This window comes from Trematomus bernacchii, unplaced genomic scaffold (assembly GCF_902827165.1).
Source record: "Trematomus bernacchii unplaced genomic scaffold, fTreBer1.1, whole genome shotgun sequence".
In the NCBI taxonomy this organism is placed as follows: Eukaryota; Metazoa; Chordata; class Actinopteri; order Perciformes; family Nototheniidae; genus Trematomus; species Trematomus bernacchii.
The window spans coordinates 245,297-270,641 of record NW_022987409.1 but is presented as its reverse complement, the minus strand read 5'-3'; the positions used below and the strand labels follow the sequence as shown (position 1 = coordinate 270,641).

General features: G+C 40.8%; 2 protein-coding genes across 2 annotated transcripts; both read right to left on the bottom strand.

Moving 5' to 3' along the window:
- Positions 1-692: 692 nt before the first annotated feature.
- selenoh (selenoprotein H) lies at positions 693-3,354 on the bottom strand. The gene is made up of 5 exons (XM_034137720.1): positions 3,257-3,354; positions 2,809-2,926; positions 2,162-2,304; positions 1,352-1,466; positions 693-957 (listed from the first exon to the last, which is right to left on the bottom strand). The coding sequence occupies exons 1-4, from the start codon at positions 3,270-3,272 to the stop codon at positions 1,360-1,362; spliced, it is 384 nt and encodes a 127-aa protein (XP_033993611.1). The 5' UTR covers positions 3,273-3,354; the 3' UTR covers positions 693-957; positions 1,352-1,359.
- A 9,187-nt stretch (positions 3,355-12,541) lies between these two features.
- rtn4rl2b (reticulon 4 receptor-like 2b) lies at positions 12,542-17,253 on the bottom strand. The gene is made up of 4 exons (XM_034136111.1): positions 17,115-17,253; positions 15,518-15,744; positions 15,171-15,401; positions 12,542-14,461 (listed from the first exon to the last, which is right to left on the bottom strand). Exons 1-4 carry the CDS (start codon positions 17,161-17,163, stop codon positions 13,604-13,606), a joined length of 1,365 nt encoding a protein of 454 aa, XP_033992002.1. The 5' UTR covers positions 17,164-17,253; the 3' UTR covers positions 12,542-13,603.
- Between the last annotated feature and the right edge of the window lie 8,092 nt (positions 17,254-25,345).

Here is a 25,345-nt window from a genome sequence, read left to right as displayed (position 1 = left end):
AAGTAGTTATACATTTTATCGAGAGAAGAAAATGCTTCTTTCATTATTCCTAAATGTCTTAGGAGCTGAAGTGGGTTGATATATTTATTAGGTCATAATTTAGCTTTATAGTTTTATAAATCACACACCTCTGAAAGTACTAATGTCCTACTGTACAAATACTCTAATAACTACACAAGTCATGTATTGTAAAGGTATGCAAGTCAAAACAGAAATATGTAAATAAGGTATTAAAAGGGAAATAACTAAATGCAGAAAAATATCAGACTGTTATTCTAGATCATTCCTCTTGCAATCATAAAAGGATATTTGTGTATTCATTATTTGTGTTGTCGGAGGTTAGGGTGGTAAAGGTGTTAACTATTAACGTATAACTTTCTCCATTAAATGCTTGTTTGGTTTGTAATAACTAGTTAGAAATACTGTCAAAAATATCTAGAGCCTAAAGTGAAAACGTAATATTGTTACATTACCAACATAAAAATAAGTAATAGGAAAATGCTCTTTTATTGCTCTTAATATTCCCCTCTGAAATCTAGTGGAGTAGAAGTAGACCGTGGCATAAAATAAAAGCCTCGTACAACAGAAAAACATTTTCAGGGTGTTGTTGCAATATATTAAAAAAACGTAACATATAAAAAAAAACAATTGGCTGGAGTCAAAAAACATACACCCACAAGTAATTATGAAACAAGAAAAACTTTATTCACCAAAAACAAATTAAAAGCACAATAAACCATTGAGACATAATAATAATAATAATAAGAAAGACGTTAAAAAAAACAGCAGGACTGGGGATCTTAGAAATGTATTTGCTCAGAGACGCGCCACTAGATGTCAGCATTCATCCAGAAGATGTGAGCTGATGGAGCTCGATCATCCGAGGAGGGACTGAGGACATCTCATTCGTCGCTCCTCATCATTCTGCCTCCACGGCCACATCCACTGAACTGTCGGCTGTACGTAACGTAAGACAAGATAAACCTTCGTCAAACTCTGAAATATCAACAATTCTAACACCACTGTTGTGTACCACAGCCAAAAGACACCTCTAAGGAATTCAGTCCAAGTGAAATTTGCTATAACACAAAACACCAACATTACTGTATCTATATTTGAGAGTCTGAAAACAACATATTCTAAAATATCTGTTATGAGAAACTGATTCATCAATTATCAAGTTTTTTGTTGGATCAAGTAATCGATTAGTCAAAACACGTGTTGCAGTTCTACTCTGCGTTTCTATATATTAAAGTTGAACACATTTAATTATTAAGTGCATTTCTTGAATAATGTTTGTGGCCATTGCAATCTGTTTATTATTCTGTCTGATAGTTTTGAATGGACAAACCTAGGCATCTACTCAGCCTTCAGAGCGTCCTGAAGAGCAGCGACCACAACATCAGGTTCTGGAAACTTGAGCTTTCGTGGCGGACCTTTCTTTATTCCAGTCCATAGAGATGTTTCTTTAGGAATTGGACATTAAGACATTTGTAAGAGCAATACAGAAGATGACCAACACTAATAATTTGTTTCCAAAGCCTTAGCAGTAAAAACAAATGCTCGTTGAACATTTTTGAAAATGTGTTGATACTCCAACACTAACTTCAGAAAGTGACTAAAATCAACCTATTTGACTAAGTAAACATATTATAGGTAATTAGATAAGGGAATATTATGTGTTTGCACATGTGTAATTCTTTTTTCTCTCGTTGCTTTTTAGCATTTCTGATAAAACACAGCTACCTGTTGTTATTTTGATTAGAGTTCAATAAGGCAGAAAAGAGTTTACCAATGAACTAAAATTATGATAATTGTCCAAAGCTAGTCTAAAAGTAATATCCTTAGGCTTTACATTCTGTTTATGCACATTTATTTGTGATATTATTGTTGCTTTGAACACCAAATGAAATGTAAATCATCAACACCAATATCCTCTAAGAGGTGAATATCCTATAACCTAGCAAATAAAAATCAAGTAGGTGCATGGCAAGCAGAGGAATAAATAGGTTTTGGTTATCAATAATTGTGACAAACTGAATCTCTAAAAGCCCCTACAAATAACTGAAAGTCCAAAGAATTATATAATGACACTCCCTCTTCCCTTTGTCACAAAAGATGGCAGAGTTATTCTTGGTTTTCCCATTTTCGTCCTCCTCACCTTTGCCTCCATCCTGCAGAGTGATCTCGAAGCTGTTCCTGCGAGGTTTCTCAGGGTTGGAGACCACAGTCAGATCAGGGTGGGCAGCCAGGAGGGCAGATTTCACCTCCTCAGCATTACGCCCATACACTCGTCAGCTCTTACTGCCAGAACAACAGATCAGCCATCAGTTGGACGTCTGTTCAGCCTACTGTAGTCATCAATGACGAGTGCTTATGATAAAATGTCAGAATCATCATACTAATCATTGATATATTAATGTGTTTATCAAGCTAGTGAAGGTGGAACAAATGTTAGGTAGCATGTGAATTTAAATAACTGAAGTCTTATATGAGTGTTGATAATTGTTTTGTGTTATCAGTAATCCATATCTGCAAAGTAGCTAAAGTAAATGTAGTGGAGTAAAAGTACAATATTCACCTCTGAATTGCAGTGGAGTAGAAATACAAAGTAGCATTACATTGAAATTCTACAATTACCTCAAAAATGTAGTTAGTTGACACCACTGAAAATGGAACTACAGTATCATCTTCAAAAACTACAGGCAGCAAAACGGGCATCATTTTATACTTATGTACAGTATTTAAACCTGATAGTATCGAGGTACTTCCACCACTAAGGGCTTATCCACTCATAATGTGACTCACCAGTGTTCAATGACCACCCTCCTGCCCGGGTCCTCCGCCTCTCCTCGGTCCTTCTCCTCCCCGGAGGGCAGCTCCTCCTCCGCCTGGACGTCCGCTTTTCGCTTCGTCCCTCTGCGACCTAAAAACACACATGTAATGTTTGTTTTGATTACACGAATTACGCTTTAAATGAAGGAAATAATGCAATGCTTTGTTATTGGAGCGAGTCAAAGCGTTGAGCTATTAAACACGTGTGTGACTAAAATAAGAAACTGTCTTATTTGTTGTTGTTCTTTAATCATTAAATCCCCCAGATTGGATGTTGTGCTCCACTGTAAGCCTTACAACAGCCTAAAACTATTGGCAAAGCATGTTAACCGTTAAAAGTTGAACCTGATTATCAACTTTAAACAACATACGCCAAGTCATGTGGCCTAATTACAAAGTAATTTACTTTCATCACACTCACCTGCTTTCGACGCCATTGGTGTTACAAAAATTTCGCGCGCATGTGACCCGGATGTTCACTCTTCTTCTTTAATGGGTTGGCGGGTTGCAAACCAGTTTGAAGATACATTACTACCAGCAACTGGACTGGAGTTTGCATCGAGTTGTTGGGTGGATTATTTTTAGCTGATTCAACTCCTTTCTAAAACCTTTTTTAAATGTATTGTAAAGTATTTTGCCTGCTGTCTTTCCTTAAAATAAATGACTGTGAAAAGTCATGTTTTTTTACTCTCTCTTGGACTAAAGAGGTGATTGATGCTGATATTGCATTTTCTAAAATTAAGTATACTGTTTCCGGATCGATACACTGGGTGTTTCTCAATGGCGAGTACGCTTGCTTGGTAGCACATGTCTGCCGAGCATCTTGCTTCAGAAGCGAGTCAAGAATACTTCCTGGCATTCGGAAAACGAAGTGTGGAACACGCTAGCAAGTGTGCAGGTGTGCGTCATATGAGAGGCCTCGCCTTACATCTTCCGCCACAGATTTGGGGAAATTGGTCCGTGCGCAAAGCATTGTGGGGATTTTAAGACCGCGAAGTCTACTCATGTGCAGACTCGATATTTCTCCAAACGGAGTACGCCGGGCTCGGTAGATTTCCAAGTATACTGGAGATTGGAACAGTACTTCGGCGGCACTCGATGACGTAGTATGCTTGAAATAGTGGCTCTGAAGCAGCTTTACTCGCGATTGAGAAACACCCAGTGTGTGCAGTTTCCATTTGGGAGATATTTTATATCATAGAAGTTGTACGAAAATATAGACACAACTTCTATCTTTGACTACAAATGTGTGTGTGACGTTTACCAGCTAAAATCTCAATAAGAAATAGGCCTATGTTGGCAAATGTAACTCTGAACACTCTTTGTTTGTACTTTGTCAGTAACACACTGACACAGTCCAACTGTTACTATCTTAGTGTAAAGGTAAAACATTACATAAAAAGCACATAATATGACCTTAGAGTCTGATATAATATATTTTTTAATTGAGACCTGTATTACCTCTTATTTTATAATAATTGTATTTCCTTAATTTCCACATCTCCCTCAGCACCAACATGTTTTTGTAGACAGTATTATTTAGATGTATTCCAGTTTCATTATCATCCCAATACTCCCGCCATACTGAAGCGAGTTTACCTGCTGACTTTGGAACAAGGACCCCACTGAAAGTGTTTGTCAGTTTACCTTGTTTTTGTCCAACAATCAATCAACACTAAGCAAAATCAGTTTTAATCTTAGCCTATATGAATGCCACATTTTAAGCTTTGAAATCTAAGAAAAATGTTGTGTTCTTCACCAGATCATTCGGATGTCTTTTATACATAAATATGTGTCCCCGGTGTGTCGGGGAACTCACGCAGCGTCAGAAAATAAAACCCTTTCTCTTTTCCTCCGCACCCAAATCTTTAAAAAAACGGGGGTACAACCATAGATATATATATAAACATGTTTATATATCTATGGGTACAACGAGCGGATACAGATTTGCTGCCGATATGACGTAATTTCTGATGGTGGACCCACAGAAAGTTGCTATCAGAAACAATGCCTGACGTGTTTTGGACGTAATCTCGTCTTTGTTTACATTAGCAAGCCTCGCTAACACTCAGAGCTAACCTGTACTGTAGAGCACATGTGTTTAAAAAGCAGGAAATAAAAAAAGGAACTTACCTTGTGATAAAACCGCAAGAGAAAAAGCATTTGAGCTCCATACTGTTTCAGAAATAATCCTTGATGTGGTTTAGAACAGGATGGCGTTCGTTTAATCACGGCAGAATTTAACTTTATCTCCGGTAGAATTCTGATCAGGCATTAGCTCCGCCTCCTTTTTTCTTTCTTTTTTAAGCTAAGGACCCAAAATCCGCGTTTCTCATACAGGGCTGGAATAGAGGGATATGAGGGATGTCTGAAATGTATGATCTGTTTGTATTTTGAGCAAAACACATCATAGACATGTTTTTATATATTTTTATATATCGAGACCCATAATATATGCCTTAAAATAGCATGATAGGTGCACTTTAATATAAAGGCCACTAGTGGACTTGTTCCTGCTGTTCCTTTTGTTTCCAATCATCACAATTGATTTGACAATAGAATCAAAGGTTGCATATATTGTAAAAAAAGAAAGGTTTATAAAGTTCATATAGTAAAGACACCACTTTTGACACAAAAATGGTGTGTGGGGACCTCTGATTCGGCCTTATATACATTTGCGTCATTCCACTCAGCCAAGATGTCCTCTGCAAACAGTTGGACAGATGAATGCTGGTCCCAAGAGCTGTGTTCCATGTTCCATTGTTTGCATAATTTATGTAAGCAAATATGGTGTTACCGGAATAGCAATACTGGATCCATGTTCCTTTCCAAGTGCAGGCCAGTCATATTTTTGGGCATAAAGCACATTTTCTAAAGGACGTCACACGCTGCGTCTGTGCCAACAGATAATGGCTATACTACCCCCCCAGTGCGAGGCAGTATGATGACTCACAAGTGCACAAATATGTTCTTTTGTTCACAACAAACTCAGACCCACACTTTATCTTGGCCATGTGGTACATTTTACTATTGCTGTTTTTGATTTTTAATACATCTTTCACTTAGCATAACACTCTCTGAAACAGACCAGACACAAAGACACATCAAATCTCTACAGTGTATTTGGATCCCAATCTGTCTTTGCAGTCTGTTGGAGTGTATTATTAGCCATGTGCGTAAAGCTTCAGAAGAGAAGACAGACTGTCTGACAGATGTGCCCTGTCTTCACCCTGCTTTCCTCTTTTACTTCTCACTGACTCAACAAACACCAGATGAACAGAGCAACTGGTTGCCTCCACACTACGTAATGTGATCAAATGCACACATTCACAAACACTCATACATGCATGCAGCAACAAGAGAAGACATATATTTCATTCATAAACTCTGGTCTTTTTTTCTGTATGCTTGCTGCTCTCGGCTCCAGTATCTTATATTTTGGTTGATGGACTCAATTAATGATGAGTTGTTTTAATATAAAAAAACAACTGAGTTAAGTTCACGGGTCAAAAAAGTTCAATTATTGTATTCTATTAAGTTAAAATAACTGTTAAGTCACACTGACACACGTTACAGTCAGATTTTGCTTTACAGTTAATTTCCCTACGTTTAAGAAAACTGTTTATACAACAGGTCTTAATATTTATTTGATAACAGTGTGCTGTCCCTTTGCACAATTTGTTTTTTATTTACTTTCCTCTCATGAATAATTTCAGGGCTATTCAGATCTACGGTGTGATGCCTTGGAGGAACCCTGACACACAGGTATAAATAATGTAATAATGTGTTTTTAGTATGTATAATTTTGCCTATAATGCTAGTACACAAGTAGTCATTTTTGTGCAGGGCTTTTACTCTAAGGGGAGTATTTTTAAATTGTTGTAATCAAAGTTTTATTCTTGGGTTCAGGGTACATCCTCCAGAACTGAATGTTTCTTCAGGTTGCCCACTGATGCCCTTTTGTAGCATTTAATCCAGTGACACACAAACACCAACCACACAACAGGCTCATTATGACTCAGTAGGGAACTCATGGCAAAGTCTCACTCTCTTTTTGGAGTATAAACAGTGTTTCTATGATTCATTCAGATTGACAGAAGATCTCATAATCTCTGTGTTTATGGTTTTTCCTTCCGTTTTGTTGAGTTATAACGAGCTGAGGCTCGCTGCTCCGGAAGCTTGTGTTTCCATGCAAAATACAATTAAATTCATAAACACTTTGTGAATATCCATTTGCTCCTCCTCAAAGTCTCTCTCAGACTCTTTGTTTTCTTTCTGGGCCCTCTGACGTCAGTGTGTTCATTCTTTATCAAACAAAAAACGTCACACAAACTGACGTGCCAACTCACACAAGCCAACACACAGGCTTGGCCAAGACAAGTTTAATAATGTGGGGGAGAGTGTGTGACAGAGAAAGATTTCTGGAGTGATAGGGATTCAGACAAAGACTGAGTGACAGTCTATGAAAGGCAGGCAAACACACAGAAGATTGAAAGAAAGGCAGAGGCAAGACAAATATGATAGAGAGTTGGGGGAGGATAAGTGGGCACAATGTATAATAAGCGTACATCATCAAAGTCTGGCGACTTCAGAGAAATTCTCGCTGGTTGTGTTCCTGCACCGGAAAAGGCATTAAAGATATCCCATGACCACCCAGGCAGGGGCTTTCAGGCATAAAGGAAAAACGCCTACACTGCCATGAAACAGCAACTTGGAAATATAGGAAGGCTGAGCAAGTCTGTCACGATTCAAGTTTTTGATGTACATTTCTCGAGGTGGTTAACCATGGCAACATAAGATGTCCCGCTCATGCATTTTTTCCATCTGCACTTTCTCTGTGAAATCATGACCCATAGTTAATGTCCTTTTATATAATGTAACTTCAAAGCTCCTGCCAAAGCTGTGTTACAATAAAACATTTTAAATGTTGTTGAACTTGGTTACCATCTGCATTTAACTATTCATTACCGGCTTAAGAAACGTCCTTTGACATTTTGGACAGCAGAAGTGAAATTAAATTTGTTTCCTTTCACAAAAGAAGAAAAGTCAAAACCCTTGATTGAAATATATAACAAATAATCGTTTTTAGACAGCAAGAATGTTCCAACCTTGTTTTCTTCAGCCAATCAGAGGACATTAACACAACATATCACACTAGTTTGCCACATTTGTTGATTTTATGTGCTTTTTTAATGATAAAATTGTTACTCTTAGAAACAAAATGAATGACCTCTTGCCTTTGACCAGTATAGTGTTATCAACAGCTCCTGGAAATGTAAGTTCTAATATTACACTAGATAGTAAATTAGAATGCTTTTCAGCCATAAACCTTGAACAATTGAATTCAATGATTCTTTCTTCTAAACCATCAACGTGTATCTTAGACCCGATTCCAACTAAGCTGTTAAAGGAAGTTTTTCCATTAATTAGCACTTCTTTATTAAATATTATGAATATGTCTTTATTATCAGGCTATGTTCCACAATCATTCAAAGTAGCAGTGATAAAACCTCTTCTTAAAAAGCACAACCTCGATCCAGAGGTTTTAGCCAACTATAGACCTATTTCTAATCTTCCGTTCCTCTCAAAAATACTTGAGAAAGCAGTCGCAAAACAGTTGTGTTATTACTTAAAAAACAATGATTTATTTTAAGATTTTCAGTCTGGCTTTAGAACACATCATAGCACAGAGACAGCTCTGGTTAAAGTCACAAATGACCTTCTAATAGCCTCAGACAAAGGACTTGTCTCTATTCTTGTTTTGCTCGATCTCAGTGCTGCATTTGATACTATCGACCATGATATCCTATTGCAAAGACTAGAGCACTTAGTTGGCATAAAGGGAACTGCTTTAGGCTGGTTTAGATCCTATCTATCTGAACGCTCTCAGTCTGTGTGTGTCAACGATGAATCTTCCATGCAAACCAAAGTTAGTCATGGAGTGCCACAGGGCTCAGTGCTTGGACCTATTTTGTTCACATTATATATGCTTCCGTTAGGCAATATTATAAGGAATCACTCTGTACATTTTCATTGTTATGCGGATGATACTCAACTATATTTATCCATCAAGCCTGATGAAACCAATCATCTAAATAAAATTCAAGACTGCCTCAAGGACTTAAAAACGTGGATGACCTAAAACTTTTTGATGTTAAACACGGCCAAAACTGAAGTTATTGTACTCGGCCCAAAGACTCTACGAAACAAACTATCTAAAGATATATTAACTATGGATGGCATTAATTTGGCCTCCAGTGAGACTGTAAGGAATCTTGGTGTTATATTTGATCAGGATTTATCCTTTAACGCCCACATAAAATCAATCTCAAGGACCGCCTTTTTTCATCTACGTAACATAGCAAAAATCAGGCATATCTTGCCTCAAAACGATGCAGAGAAACTAGTCCATGCATTTGTTACTTCAAGGCTGGATTATTGTAACTCTTTATTATCAGGGTGTACCAAGAAGTCAGTTAAGTCGCTTCAGCTGATTCAAAATGCTGCAGCACGTGTACTAACCAGAGTTCGGAAAAGGGACCACATTACTCCTGTTCTGGCTGCCTTACACTGGCTCCCTATAGAACACAGGATATAATTTAAAATTCTTCTTCTCGCCTACAAAGCCCTTAATGGGCAGGCGCCATCTTACCTTAAATAACTCATTATACCCTACTGTCCTACTAGGGCATTGCGTTACAAGAATGCAGGGTTGTTGGTTGTTCCGAGAGTTTTTAAAAGTACTATTGGAAGCCAGAGCCTTTTCTTATCAAGCTCCACTTTTGTGGAATCAGCTTCCAGTTTGTGTTCGGGCGGCAGACACCCTATCCGTTTTTAAGAGTGCGCTTAAGACCTTCCTTTTTGATAAAGCTTATAGTTAGGGCTGATTAGATTCAGCCCCTAGTTTTGCTGCTATAGGCTTAGACTGTCGGGGGACACCTTACTTCTTCCTTCTCTCTGTCTGTACCTGTGTACTCTCATGTTCCGAATAACCCAGCTTCCCCCAAATTTCTTTTTGGTGTCTATCTACGCTGGGATCCTGAGTCGTGGCTGATCCTGAGTCCTGAGTCCTGATCTGAGTCCTGGATTTCGAGTCGTGGCTGAACCTGTCACTGTGGTCCTGCCTGACTTTCATCATACTACTTCCCTGATGGCTCCCACAGGATTGTTGACATCCTCGTGGAATCATCTTCTTATTATAGACACATGCATTTCCAAACATTTGGTCTACCTATGCTGTAAATGTATTATCTCTTCGATTTACACACGGCATCTATTGCACGTCTGTCCGTCCTGGGAGAGGGATCCCTCCTCTGTTGCTCTCCCTGAGGTTTCTCCCATTTTCCCCTTTAAACTGTGGGGTTTTTCCTTTTTTGGAAGTTTTTCCTTATACGATGTGAGGGTCTAAGGACAGAGGGTGTCGTATTGTCATACTGATATTCTGTACAAACTGTGAAGTCCACTGAGACAAATGTAACATTTGTGATATTGGGCTATATAAATAAACATTGATTGATTGATTGATTGATTGATTTATATGAACTATACTATAATACAACTAATCAGAAGTTTTAGTGGTTTTAATACATATCCTTTATTTAACCAGGTAAAAGTCTCATTGAGATTAAAATCTCTTTTTCAAGAGTGACCTGGCAAAGAGTTCTTCTTTAATGAAGAAAATCTGCTTTTTAACTTTGAGGAAATTAAAAGTTCTGAAAGTAAGATGCTGTTAAGGACAATAATGCATGTGGGTTTGAGGATTTGTTCTGTTTTGAACTATGACTAAAGGCTTTTGTCGCAGAAAGTGAAATTGAGGTGTGAAATTGAGCTGGATGACGAAAAACATTGGGGCCCTCAACCAAACTTTCTTGAACACTTTTGTATGTGTGTGTGTGCTATTTCTCCCTATTTGCTTATGTAAGTTAAGTGTATGTGCAACACATGAGTGTATCCATCACCCTCATTATCAGGGTGAAAGCTAATCTGTTGAGGGGGCTGATTCTGGGACACATCGTCACATTTTCATTCTGGCGTTTTCCCCATTCATCCCCTTCCCTGAATCATAAGGAATCATCTTCACACACACACACACACACACACACACACACACACACACACACACACACACACACACACACACACACACACACACACACACACACACACACACTCTTTGTATAACATGACCCAATACAGCTGCCTCCTGCACATGGTGACAAAATTGATTGGGCGAGGAGAGAAATTGATATTGTTGACCTTTACCAAACACACTGACACATTGGATTACACTTCACACCGTTGCGCGCACACACACACACACACACACACACACACACACACACACACACACACACACACACCATGTATACATCACTTCAGGGGACATTACATTGACTTACATGCATTTCCTGGAGACTTATCCTAACCTTAACCATAACCAACACATGCCTAACCGTAACCCTTACCCTAACCAAGTCTTCACCCTAAAATTAATGATTCCCCTCATCTATCATGGGGACCTCCATTATGTCCCCATAAGGGAGGTGAGTCCCCACACGTGACTATGTAAACATATGTAGGTCCCCACAAGGATAGTAATGCTAGGCCACACACACACAACAAATACCACCTCCTTTAAGGTTTGACAGAAGCACTATGAGTAAACTCACAAAGTCTAGACTAACTTTATCTGCCATTTACGCTCATGATTCTCTCATCTTACTGTGCTCATAGTGCCAAAGTATAAATAATAATAATACTGCTTGTGTTAAAGTTAAGTTAAGTAGGCTAAGTTAAGTGTTGCAATCTTGACTATCATCACAAAGCATCATACGTTACATGTCATTTGTTAGACGCTTTCCAAATATGAATATCTGTAACCTTTGTTTTTGTGCCTGCTCATTAACTTTTGCCATTTTTCGTTTTCCTTTGTGTCCTTAGCGAACAAAGACAACAGTGAATCAACAGTAAAAAAAAAAAAAAACACACACTTCTCTTTGATTGTTATTTTGTTTTTTAATAAAGCAAAACACTTTCATAATACATTTTCTCATTGAAAAATACATCTTAAAGCATCAAAGTATTCCTTCATGTTCTTTGCAGAAACTCACAGTCATTTTCCAGGTTGAATGGTATGGACTCACTAACATTAAGAGCTGACAAGAAATCAAGAAATAATGCTGATCACTACCAGGTTGGATTGGTACTGTGTTGAACTGATCTCGGTATCCAAAAACCCACAGGAGAGTAAAAAAGTTATTTTAGGAAGTACAGCTTTAATATGTGAGATTAATTTATGCATGACAGTTTGATTGTCATCAATGTCTCTTTATGGTCTTACAACACATATATCCCACTGCTATCATATTAAATCCTTATTTATGGAAGGGGTTAGACAAAACAGGCATAGATTCCCATGTATTTTGGAAACAAAACATTTTTTATTAAGTGAGACCTGTCCATAAAGGACTTTTTCACATTTAAATCCAAGCTCATCCTCATACATAAGGCAAACAGTCACACTGACGGAGACCAATTGCAGGTCAATGTGTAATGTAACAGGAGCCAACAAGAGGACAGAGACCTGAGGCTTCAAACAACACAAAGGGTTATGTAGTGATTAGCCCTGGGGTTGTTTTTACCGTTCTCTGTGTCATGTTGGACAACTAGACACACAGAAAAAGGCCATATTTTTGTACATACACACACACACACACACACACACACACACACTCATTTTAAGAAGGGAGAAGAGAGTCAAACTGTTCTTCTCAGTCAACAAAAACTAGATCACGGACCAAAAACCCACATCGGCAGAACAACATGTTTAGGTTGTCTGTGAGAAAAGAAGACAAAAACATGGGGGCCAAAAAAGTAATTCCAACGGTTCATTTATTTCATTTACATTCAATCAAAGTTTCTCTTCTATTGCCACAAGCTGCCATTCACAGAATGATGCTCAATGAAAAGTAAAAACACAGCTAGTATAAAATACAGAGCCGTTTTTGATGCATGTATTTACAGTTATGAGTGGTATTTACAAGTGTGGGCAGTGGTGGTTTGCCGGCCTCTCTGGGATCAAAAAAGGTTTTGAATCTGAAGGAGAGAGGAGAGCTGCTCTTGGATGCAGTTCTTACGATCCTGTCATCTTGTTCTGCCTTAAGATTAATAACTTAAGCTCACTTTGTATCGATTTGCTTTAATTCGCCATTTAATTGTTTCTTTTGATTGTCATTCCCTGTATGAATCCACATATCTTTCCAACTTCTGGCATAATATATTACCAGTTGTATTCATGATAAAATGCATGAAATAGTGAGGGACAATGTTAGCAGTGAGTGAGATGTGAGCACTTGCGGATATAGAAAATAGCTGTTGACGAGTCACAACGCCTGCGTTGCTAACAGCTGTGATATCAAAAAACATCTGGCGACTCCACCAGTCTACATGTTCTGTCTCTATAATGTTGTTGTAGGTTTCTGCCTTTGTACCTTCACTGTCAGAGTCAGTTTCTATGATCTGCTTTTCAAACCAGTACTAATAAGCAGCAGCTACTTCAACAGTGAAATCCTGTCCTGCTCTACATCAACTCGACAGACCTTTGCTCTTCGGAGCTGCTCCCTGCTGTCTCGCCTGTCCCCTGTGTCAGTGTAGCGCCTCCTGCGAGTGAAGGAGGTTACTGAAAGGAATCATGATCCAGGTTTTTGTTATAGGTGGAAAGAGCAAGGGGAGAAATCGGAAAGGAAAAAGGAATGGTGAAGGGAAGAGTTCAGCCAAAAACGAAATTTAGAGAGAATGTTACAATGGAGAGGGAGAGAAGGTGGAGGAGGGATGGGATGTTGGGAAAGGAGGAGGACGAGGGGAAGGCTGGGTCGTCAAAGCCTGGGGGGCACTCCAGCTCGAAGCAGTCGATGGAGGCGTCTTCATTGCCATAGTTGGCCCAGTATTCTTCTTGGTCCAGCTTGGGGAGAGCCACCTCATCGTCTGAAAGTTCATACTTAGTGGAGAGGGTTTCTGTGGGGTTCTTGGGAAGGTACTGAGGCTTTCCAGCCTTCCCCCCTTCTTTGCTCTTCTGGAACGAGGCCTTGGATGTAGATGCAGGCTTGTTCTTGGAGAACCACCAGCGGGTCTTGGTGCTGAAGGTGGTAGTGGTGCTTCCTGCCATTGAGCCGGGGTCAGGAACTGGGCAGAGGGCAAAGTCCATCTCCCGGAGGAATCTGAGGTCCTGGCCGCGATGTTGGGATGGGGAGGTGCACATGAGCTCAGAGGAGGAGATGCGGGCCTTGCGGAACCACTCCCAGAGGGGGCGAGCCTCACAGCCGCAAGACCAGGGGTTACCGTTGAGGCGGAGGAACTGGATGCCCTGGGTGTCCCTCATGGCCTGGCCTGGCAGCTCGGCCAGGGAGTTGTTGAACAGGTAAAGGATGGTCAGGCGGCCCAGGTCACGGAAAGCCCGGCGGTTGACTTGCCTGACGCGGTTGTCATGGAGAAGAAGGCGGTCCAGGTTGACTAGGCCTCTGAACACGTTCTCAGAGAGAGCACGGATGCGGTTTCCATGAAGGAAGAGATGGGATAGGTTGACCAGATCTGAGAACAGGTCATCCTGCAGAAAGTGGAGCTGATTCTCCTGGAGCAAAGTCAAAATACAACAAGATTCAGTGCTGGGGAAATGCACATGGGAAAAAAAGAGTATTATCCCAACAGCAGTTTGAACTTCTGAGGCAAATTAAGGGATGTTTTCCCTCTGTATTGTAGCTGGTGTGTGGCTGAAATGCTGCATTGTGAGTGGGTTTAATAATTTTCAGTTATTTAACTGTTCTTTGAAGAGTTGATTTTGTCTTGGTCTTCTTTTATTTAGCCCTGTTCCTGATTTATGTTGGATTGTTTAGTTTTATTTGACTTGGAGCTAGAACTGCTGGTAAGCGGAAATGTGTGGGCATACAATACCTTTTGGGTATTGTATATGTATACTGTTTGTTTTGTATGTGTATTGAGTATTTGGCAGCCCCTACCTTTGCTATCATTCTTTGTCAATAATTCCCAACAAATAATCTGAAAGTATTCTGTTGTGCTTAATAAATAGTAAAATGGCAACAGAAATGTTTTATTTGATTTTCCACTGTTGAAATCAAACAGTACAAATGTCTCTGTGTGTGTGGGTGTTCAGTCTGCATGTTGGCAACTAATAAATGTGTCCATAAATCAATTCTGCAAGTAAAGTGTGTTTTATACAACGGGTTTATGAACAATCATGTGTCTATACTCATGCATAGCTATTAAATATGCATCTTTGCATGTGTGTGTTTATACGCGTGTGAGTGTGCATGCTGGTTTACCTGCAGGTAGAGGAACTGCAGGCTGTACAGCTTGTAGAAGAGGTCATGGGGGAGAGTGGCCAGCTTGCAGCGATGCATGTGCAGGCTCTGCAGCTTCTCCAAGCCCCTGAAGGCTCCACCTTCCAGACGCTGTAGCGGATTATCGCCCAGATCCAGCTCCTCCAGCACCCTGAGGTTACTGAAGGCCCCGGCTTCAATCCATGTGATGTTGTTGCCATAAAGCCAAAGCACCTGCACAGAGTGAAAAACAAATAACATGATGAGAAAGAGGAAAGACATAAAAACGTCTACAAATATTGCCAGTACATTTAACAGCTGCAAAAACACACACACTGCACCATCTTTACCTGTGTCTCAAAGCCGAAAGAGTCTGCACGCAGCTCTGTGATGCGGTTGTTCTGCAGGAAAACACGTTGTGAGTCATATGGCACACCGGCCGGCACTATGGTGAGGTTCTGAGACTGGCAGCTGACCGTCATGGGCGTAGGGTAACACACACACAGTCGAGGGCATGCCGACACCCCGCCCGGCTTCACCACCACCAGCCACAGAATCAGCCACAGAGTGAGTCCACCTGCAGGAAGATGGAGGAGGTTAATTCTCGAGGAGAAAAATAAAAACGATTGAAGCTCAGGGTATAAGCTAAGGATCATTGTTGAGTGGTTAGTCCCTGAGATGCACACAAAAGAAAGACAGATTGATTCCAGCCTTCCTTTACTGTCTGTCTGTCAAACCTGTTGCTGTTGTCAGTGATTCTTTTGAACACTGCTGTGCTCTCACCCCTGACCTGTTGATGGTTTCCAGAACTTTGGGCTTCATATATAATTCACAAGATAACATTACAGAAATCATTGACCCATAACTCCAGATCACTTTACAAAGGTCTCTACGGCTTTTGTGACACAGTTACACAAATCTTGATTTTTGGCTGTTTAGATGGTAAATCAACATAAATCTACTATAAAGATCTTTAAAAGACAAGAAACGTGAACTCCAAGAGCATCACTGCATTACATTAACCTGGTTTCCTAGTTCTCAGGCAATTTAGAGGATGTTTCTGTTTGCCACGCAGAGGGTGCGCGTAAAACCTGCAACCAGACCCGGATCAGTTTCGGTTCTTATCAATATTGCAGCAGCATCTTGGCACAGCTCGGATAACGGTACACAAAGGGTGCGCTGCGGGAAAAGTGCATGCATTAAATAATGATGAAGTTCCCATTCATCTATTGTACGCAAGATTTTCCAGGAGCTCACCTCCTGACCTCTTTACACGCTCTACTATTAGCTGCACTGAATACTGTTCGATAAGGTTTCATGTGTCTTAAGGCAACATGAGATGAAGAACAAAGTAATATGAACATACATTACATCATAATAATTGCATTTCGAGTAAAGGTGAGCTAGCTCATTAGGGGATTGGATTAGGCTGTTTTGGCAAGCTTTAAGGGGTAGTTCAAACCAAAAATAATTACTTGAATTACTTGTTTTAAATAGTTTTTTGTATATCATGATATCACATAAATTCACGGTCAAATTAGACTTTCTAATTTAGATTTTACTGTGAAGTCTTTTATCCTCTTAGTATTTAGTCCTTTCCCATCATGCTACATGCAAATGCAATTCACCCACATTTAACAATAATGATTTAAACTTAAAATAGGTCTTGAACACTTTGTAAATCTTGGTAGAACATTTAAAATACATGGAGAATGACCGTGCAAAAGCAATAAAAAGTATTTAAATGCAGCTTCTACAATGACATTGACATATTTCTGTGACATAGCCTATGAAATATTGATTGTTACTTGAATCACTTCTTAAATCGTAAAACATGCACACAAGTTTGTTACAAGCTGCCTATGTCAATTAAATCACAGAAATACGTTCCCAAAGTCAAAGTCTCTCAGTCCTTTCACACAGCAGGTGCACCAGAGAGTAACTCACCCTTAAAGTTGTGCGCTCTGGAGCGCCTCACGGTGCAGAGAGTCTCCATCTCGAACCAAAGCCGAAAGCGAGTTAGCCTGCGAGGCGTGGAAGTGCCTCCTACTGCTATCTCTGCTGAGGTTCAGAACTGGCGAGGAGTTGTTGCAGTTGAAGGCAGTGACGTGCTGGAGTACCGGGAGGCTGTTTATACCCGCGGCCGGGGCTTCGCCCACAGTCGTGGGCAGTGGAGGATCTTCTCTACGTCAGCTGGGAGGAGGGGCGAGAGTCACCGGAGGAAGAGACAAGAAAGGCAGTGATGGGGCGGGCTTTCTCTCTGGCTTCATGAGGCTTACCTAAAACAGTAAACCATCACTCACTAGTACCAACAGTAGGGTTATTATATCAGTAAAGTAATTAAACACTCCATAAGATGAGAACAACAATTTATTTATAAATGTAAAAGTAAACAATGCTTAATCTTGCCATTTTTAAAGACATACATATGAATGTTATCAGTTTGATTAGGTAACTCCTGTCTTCATCTTTAAGGACATTGCCAATATGGAGGAAGCCAACTGACTATAAAGAGGTGGGGTGCAGTTTTTTGTGACAAAAAAGCAAAACTATCTCTGAGATAAAGTATGAATATTTACTGCATAGCTAAAGGCTAGTCTTTGTGTGGATCCACCGTGGCTCACAAGGGGGTTGGAGGAGGACAGAAGGTGAACTCATTTGGCATTAAACCAAAGAATCATCTGTCTCATTCAGTGTAGGCACATTTTGGAAAGAAGCCGAGAGCCTCCTACATTTCAGCACAACAGATGAACATGTAAGGAAAACTCAGCGGCAGAGCGAAATTATCCAACGCAGCATATGGGCTGATCACAATGTGTGAGGAGGAGAGGTGACACACAAATTATAATTTCAGTGGGACAACACACATTGGTACACTTCTCTCCAAGGAATTGTTAAAGCACCATAACACACACAATGTAAATGGGCTGTTGTAATAGGTTGAAGTGGCATGCATTAAAGGTCACCTATCATGCTATTTTTAGGCAATAGCATAGGTCTCAGATATATAAAAAATATAAAAAACATGTCTATGAAGTGTTTTGGTCAACAACAAAAAAACAGATCACCCATTCTAGCCATGTCTCATATTCCTCTATTTCACTTCCTGTTACAAAAGTGCTGATTTTGGGTATAAAGTGCTCTCTTGAGAATGAGACCCTGTGTCTCAATGATATTTTCACCTGTATAAATAAAGGCTAAAAAAACTAACAAAAAAAAAGCTTCTTTTAAAAATAAACTGAAACAAAATAAAATAAGAGGGGGCGGAGCTTATGCCGGCTCATGCGGGACCTGGCAGATACTGTCTAAAATGCTGCGGTGATGAAACGCAAGGATTATTAGATTATTTCTGAAACAGTATGGAGCTCAAAGGCTTTCTCTCTTGCCGGTTATACCACAAGGTGAGTTCCTTTTTATTTCCTGCTTCTTCACACACATGCTCTCTCCAGTACAGGTTAGCTCTGAGTGTTAGCGATGGATCAGCTCCGTTGTATCCCCATTTTTAGAGATTTGAGTACGGAGGAAAAGAGAGAGGGTTTTATTTTCTGACGCTGCGTGAGTTCCCTGACACACCGGGGACAAATATTTATGTATAAAAGACATCAAAAAGTGCATTTTGCATGATAGGTCCCCTTTAACTTGCTCTTAATCAAACCAGGTCAGGGGTGGGCTAGGTTTAGTCAGAGAGGACAATACAGTCCTCCCTTTATGATATGGGTCAGACCAGTCCACCATGATGCACATCATCTGTTCCCAAGAGAACACACACTCACCAAAACCTGCTTCACGAAAGGTCATCTGCAACTCAAGCTGTGAGCAGTGCAGGGCATAAGTTGCGCGTCTGGAGTCACACTGTTTCTTGGCGGGAGAGTACTGATTAGTCGAGGCAGACAGCTCACCAGTCAGACTTTAGTAGCCTCTTCGGGAGTCTGTGGGACACTGAAGGTTGCACGACGTGGGTGGGTGCAATGTATTCACACTTTTCTTGGCCCCAGGGCAACTGGGGGAGGCAGCCAGCTCACCAACCAGACTCCATCTTTAGACCCACACACACACACACACACACACACACACACACACACACACACACACACACACACACACACACACACACACACACACACACACACACACACACACACACACACACACTCTATGGATCATGGTCCTGCGGCCCTGGGGAACATGAAAATGTAATTTAAAAGCTCAATACAATACGAGATGGGTTAGTGTTTCAAGATGGTCGGTTGGGTTGCCGACGTCGCTGCAGACCCTGAAAGTTTGACCCAGTATGGGCACCGGGAGGCCCCTGGGAGAGAGGGCCAATTAGTTCACGGCCTTGGGAAGCGAAAAGTCATCGTCCCCCCGAGGCCTTTCCAAGCCAACTCAGAGCATGTAATTAGGCAGAATTGTGTGCAAAATTGAAAAGTGTTGTGAGAAACCGGGGCCCTATTGGCATATACAGTAACATAAACTGTATTTAAGCAGAGAGGGAACTACAGGCCCTCACATTGTAAAACAACACTTACATCATGGTGGGGTGGGTTCCATATTAGAAATCCTTAGAAGCACAGTGGGGGTTTCTGGCACAACTTTACCTACTACCAATGTGCACGGAGATGGAAAGAAGTTTAACGATTTAAAATTGCTGCCTAAAAGTGCTGCGCCCAAGAGGTGAAAAACCCCGCTGGAGATTCTGTTATTTTACCCCCAACATAGATATTATCAAGTTATACTGAACACTTTGATTGTACCTGAAATTTGACTACATGGTAAAACAACCGTCGAGATTTTATATCTCAACATCCACTAAATGCCAGTACGTTTTTCACATTCTTCAAATCCAAGCTAATATATGCAGCGTGAGGCAGATATGTGTAGTAGAAGTGCATGAATCAGTCAAAATGTGGGTGTCATTTGGGACAGTAAAGGTCGGACCAGACTTTGTTAATGAGACAATGAATCATTTGATATTTAGTTGCAGTGTCAGAAGAGAAGCTTCTCTTTGTAAAGTTCATCATTGCAATCAATTTAAATATACGCCTGGTGAGGTTCTTAAAGGGCTCACAACTAGTTAATTGTGATGTGGGTGTCAGAATTTCATGCTTTCTTTTGTGCAAGCCAATAATTCAGGATTCTTCTTCAGTAAAAAAAGGAGCCCTGTTGCCTTTCCATCCAAAGACGGTTTAAATCACATACATGCAATCCTATTTAAATTCCATCTGGCAAAGTTGGACATCATAGTGTATAAAGATACACTACCCAGCTAGAAATGTTTGGTTCTAAAAACATTTTGAGAATGTTCACTGTTCTAGGAATGTTTTCAGCGGGAAGTTTTATTTTGGTTCCCAGAATGTTCTTCTGAAAGGTAATAATAATAATAATAATAATAATGGGTTCGATTTATAAAGCACTTCATATTCGAATTCAAATCCCGAAGTGCTACAGGCAGTGAGCAGGAACAGTATAAATAGACATGACACAACACGGTAGAATTAATAAAAAGCAATAAAAAATAAATAAATAAAAATAAAGATAAAAGGATGGTAAAAGGGGTCTAGGCAAAGGCTCTTTTGAAAAAATGGGTTTTGAGGCCTTTTTTAAAAGCCTCCACGCTCTGTGGTGCTCTCATGTGGTCGGGGAGAGCGTTCCACAGACTGGGGGCAGCCGAGCAGAAGGCCCGGTCTCCCATGGTACGGAGCTTAGTCCTGGGGGGTTTGAGCAGGTAGGAATCGCTGGAGCGGGTGGTCCGCAAGGAGGTATGGGTGGTGAGGAGTTCCTTGAGGTAGGGAGGGGCAGTTCCATGGACACACTGGTGGGTGAGGACGGAGACCTTGAATTCTATCCTGAGTTCTACGGGTAGCCAGTGTAGTGCTTTGAGGATGGGGGTGATGTGGTAGGATAACGTTCTCTAAAAACATTCTTAAAATGTTTGGTGATAACCTTCTTAAGATGTTTTTGATAACCTTCTTAAGATGTTTTTGATAACCTTAAGATGTTTTTGATAACATTGTTAGAACATTATGCCCTACTGTTCTTTAAACGTTTTCAGCGGGACGTTAGGGTTAGGGGGAGAGAGAGAGAGACAGAAACAAACACATACAAACACTAACAGGGGTTTCAGGGATGGGCAGTGACAGTCGGTCCGTTCTTCTATAGGCGCGTTCACACCAAGTACTTTTCCCACAATAGTTCATGAGAACTTTAGTTCATGAGAGCTCTTTTAGTTCTGATGAACTAAAGCAGATCGCGTTCACACCAAAATGAGTTCCTGGGGGTGGATTAGGCAAATGAACCGCTGACGTCACTTCTTCTTCTTCTGCTTTGGGTTTACTGGCAGGCCGCAAACAACTTCACGGCGAGTACAGTAGGTGGAGGTATGCACCTTAAAGTTGCAATCCGCCAAAAAACCGAGAGAAAAAGAAGAAGAAAAACCTCCCGCGCCCACTTGCTGTAAATGAGGCGTCTGTTTACCTTCCGACCTCAGACATGAGCTTCGTCTGAGTTATTTAAGCAAACACAAATACAGATCGTCGACCAGTCAAATGCAATAGCAATGCTGATTCGGAAGCTACGCTACGTGTGAAATGAATAAACTGTGCCAGGTGTGTCGTATGCACACTAAATAGGCTCAGCAGCTAACACACCTTTATTATATATCCTCCTGAGAACTGCATCCGTCTGCCATGAACCCTACAGAAACCTACGTGTTAGTTGTGGCCCATAGTGGCCTCCATTTGTGTCGTGTAAAATGGGGGAAATCAAAAGTTAGCAAATCCCCATGTCATGTTCATAAAAACATTTAGTTTTAGGTCAAATAATTATTACACTGCTCTGAAACTCACTACACTAACTCCTAAGATGTTCCCTTACTATAATTAATTAAAAATATTGAACTCACAACACTGGTAATAACAAACTTAACCATTTCTCTTTCTATAAATAAATAGTGCTTGTGTTGGACGCCATTTTGAAATACAATGAAATTATCTTTTTGAAAGCCACAATAAATAAAGCTTCGCCAGTTTATAACCGATGAAACATGATGGTATCAGAATAATCACTTACATGTGATGTATAGGATGCTACACAGGTCACTGTAAAGATAAAGTGTCAGAGGAGAAAGAAGCAAGCTTAGTTACATGAAATGTAATGAAAAATGTAAGATACAGGCTCCGTTTAATCGCCATGTAGGTTCTCTTTTATTGCACACTCAAGACAATATCAATAACAGCATCACGCTGTCCCAGGTGTGTCGTATGCATGTAAATAGAAGTTAACATTTTCAATATCAAATAAAGTGTCAGTAGTATCAAAACATATATATATAATAACAATAGATAGGCTCAGCAGCAGACACACCTTAGTGCAAAGTGAAGTGTCAGTATTAATAACAGTGGCATATATATAATCACAATAATACAAAATTAACTTTCCCAGGTGTAGGCAATTTGGGGTGAAGTGTCTTGCCCAGGGACACAACGACACGCTGACTGCAGTGGGGTTTGAACCTGTGCTCCCCTGATCCGAACACCAATGCACCAGACCACTGCACCACACGCCTCCCAACAAGTCATTGTACAGTTTATCAACGACGACAAGTTTTTCTTAATTTTTTTATTGAAGGCCTGTTGGATTTAATCAGCTCGCTTTGCACTGCCAGAAGCCCTGCCTGAAAGGTATTTTGTTGCTCCACCTGGCGCGCCGACACCTCCACCTGGTGCGCCGCCGATTCAGCATGGCGCTGCATCACCATGAGCAGCTGGTCGTCCGATTCCTGGGCCTTGTGTGAATGCAGCAGCCGTTTGTCGTGCATCTCCTTGGCACGCAGGTCCTCATTCTCCTTGCTGACCATGGCACGGCAGTCCATCGCCATGATGGTGTCAAGGAAGCTGTCATCCCGTGCCCGCGTTCCTAAGGAGAAATAAGCAAGATACAAGATCAGTTTAATCGCCTGGTAGGTTGTCAACAGAGACAACATTGGACATGGTGCAGGCAGGGACAGTGTACAAAATGCAGGTGTAAAGTAGAAGATAAGATAGGATCAAATAATATCAAATAAAAAATAAATATCAAAGTGCCCTTATATATTGTTTTGTGCTTAATGTATGCTTGAACTTTGTTTTATAGGGATTAGTGGACATCAGTTAGATGTGTAACCTTCTTTCAAGGCCAGAGTAGTTACAGTGTAAGTGGATTGACATCTAACATAACATGGCTGAGTACAATTATAACAATCAATAAAAAAAAGGAAAAATAAATAGAATTTCAATTACATTTCTACTTAAATGTGCAAACATATTAGAACATCAGTCTTTGTGGCATGCAGGTAATCAACTGTTTAAGCTTTTACCATTAACATGTAGAATTAATGTTGCAAATGACTTGAAATTATAGCAACTACAATGTATTGTTAGAAGTAGCATTATGTCCAGCTAGCATGCTAATTGCTAACGTTATATTATCGTTTTATCCCGGAGGGGAAAATAGTTTCTAATCCTGAGAGAAACACCTCGCCTGAAACACACGATTAGTGCCATGAGTTTGTGAAGCAAATTACAGAACATTGCACACTTATTCACAAGTCAAAACGTGTTCATAGCGGGCACGGCTGAGAATAGCTAGCTAGCTAGATGTTGTTAGCCAGCTTGGACCTATGATAGCAAGTTCTAGCATGGCTAGCTCGATCTACTGAGCAAATAAAAGTACATCTAAGACCAGTATTGTGCAGATTAAAACAGTGCAGTGCACAGTGGCGTTGCCTGGCCTGGGTATCCGGGGCTTTAGCCCCGAATGTTTTTTCTGTAGCCCCGGACAATTCTCCCTCAATAATATAATACATTAACCGTGCTTTACGGTGAACCTCATCATGACACAAGAGAGGACGGCAACACTGTAATTTCCCGTGTTCAGTGAATGCAACAGAGGCATGACACCAGACCAATCAGAGAGTTGCATGGAAATAAACGTGTGCTTGTGTCATTCAAGCTCGGCTCTGTGTGTGTGTGTGGCAATAGCGCATTTAGTGTGATAGAGAGAGAGGGGGGGAGGGAGGGAGGGACCGCTGCCAGCAGGGACCGCTGCCAGCAGGGACCTGTTGTTAGCATCTGGTTAGCTAGCTGCACTAACGGACATAAGGAGCTGTTTGTTCCACAACAAGCTGGAGGAGAGTCCTCTCCTCTCAGACTGATACCCCATTCACACCAACGGTGTTTCGGGGCCGGTTCGGTGCTGGTGCTTGAAAAGCACCGGGTTTTCCTGTTCACACCGCAGCGGAGCAGCCTCTAAGCTCCGGAATCCGGTTCGTTTCGAGCACCAAAAAGTTGTCCGTCTAGAAGCAAGAACCGCATACGTCACGCTTACGTCGGAGGGGGGCGAGATTAACCTGAGCTAACAGTTAAGGCGAGTACGGCAAATAAAAGTTGTAACAAGCAGTAGTGCTGAGCAAAGTGACTAGAACGCAACCACACACTTGTAAAAAAAAAACACGTTTTATAAAGTCAGGCAACACTAACCAGGCTTCGTGTGATTCTGTTTATTTGTACCTTACTTTGACCATCCGTTCGCTGTTATTGGTCATTGTGGAGAGCAGGCAGATGTTTTGTTTGTTATTATAGCAGCTATCGGATGGAATCAATACATGGGCTGCACAGGTTGTCATGTCCGACTATCACAAGTAGAATCATAATGAAAAATACGTCGGTAAAAAGTGCCTGTAGAAAACGGCTTAGCAAGTAGTCAGTTTAGCTTCGGTTGCTATGCTAACATCACCCATGTTATACCAGAGAAACTTTCATAACAGCGTTGTGATGCCAAACAGCGTCAATTCAGACTGACACCAAACAGCGTCAATTCAGACTGACACACATTCACTTAAGGGGAACTGGGGATATGTATCAGCTGCTTGTGTGACAGTCAGACAGTGAATACTTTAGAGCCGTGTGAGCTAACCCGGAGCTAACGGGAGAATACACTCGTGGAAGAGCAGCCGGCCAGCACTGCAGCGGTCGGTAAATGCCGCTGAAACACATTAATAAACAATGAACCACGGCACTCTGGAGAAAAGTATAAGGTTGGAGAAGTCGTTATTTAATTTAATCTGGCTTCGTATGATTAAAAGCAACGCAGTCCCCGGCCCGTTGTTGTTGTGAGGTGAGCTCCGTTGGGGAGAAAATCAG

Excerpts from the sequence above, each read along its gene's own strand:
- rtn4rl2b (XM_034136111.1), bottom strand. The coding sequence starts at position 17,163 with ATGGAGACTCTCTGCACCGTGAGGCGCTCCAGAGCGCACAACTTTAAG. Across the intron at positions 15,745-17,114 it reads CAGAGCGCACAACTTTAAGG|GTGGACTCACTCTGTGGCTG; the intron begins GTGAGTTACTCT and ends ATCTTCCTGCAG. Across the intron at positions 14,462-15,170 it reads TGCAGTTCCTCTACCTGCAG|GAGAATCAGCTCCACTTTCT; the intron begins GTAAACCAGCAT and ends ACTTTGCTCCAG.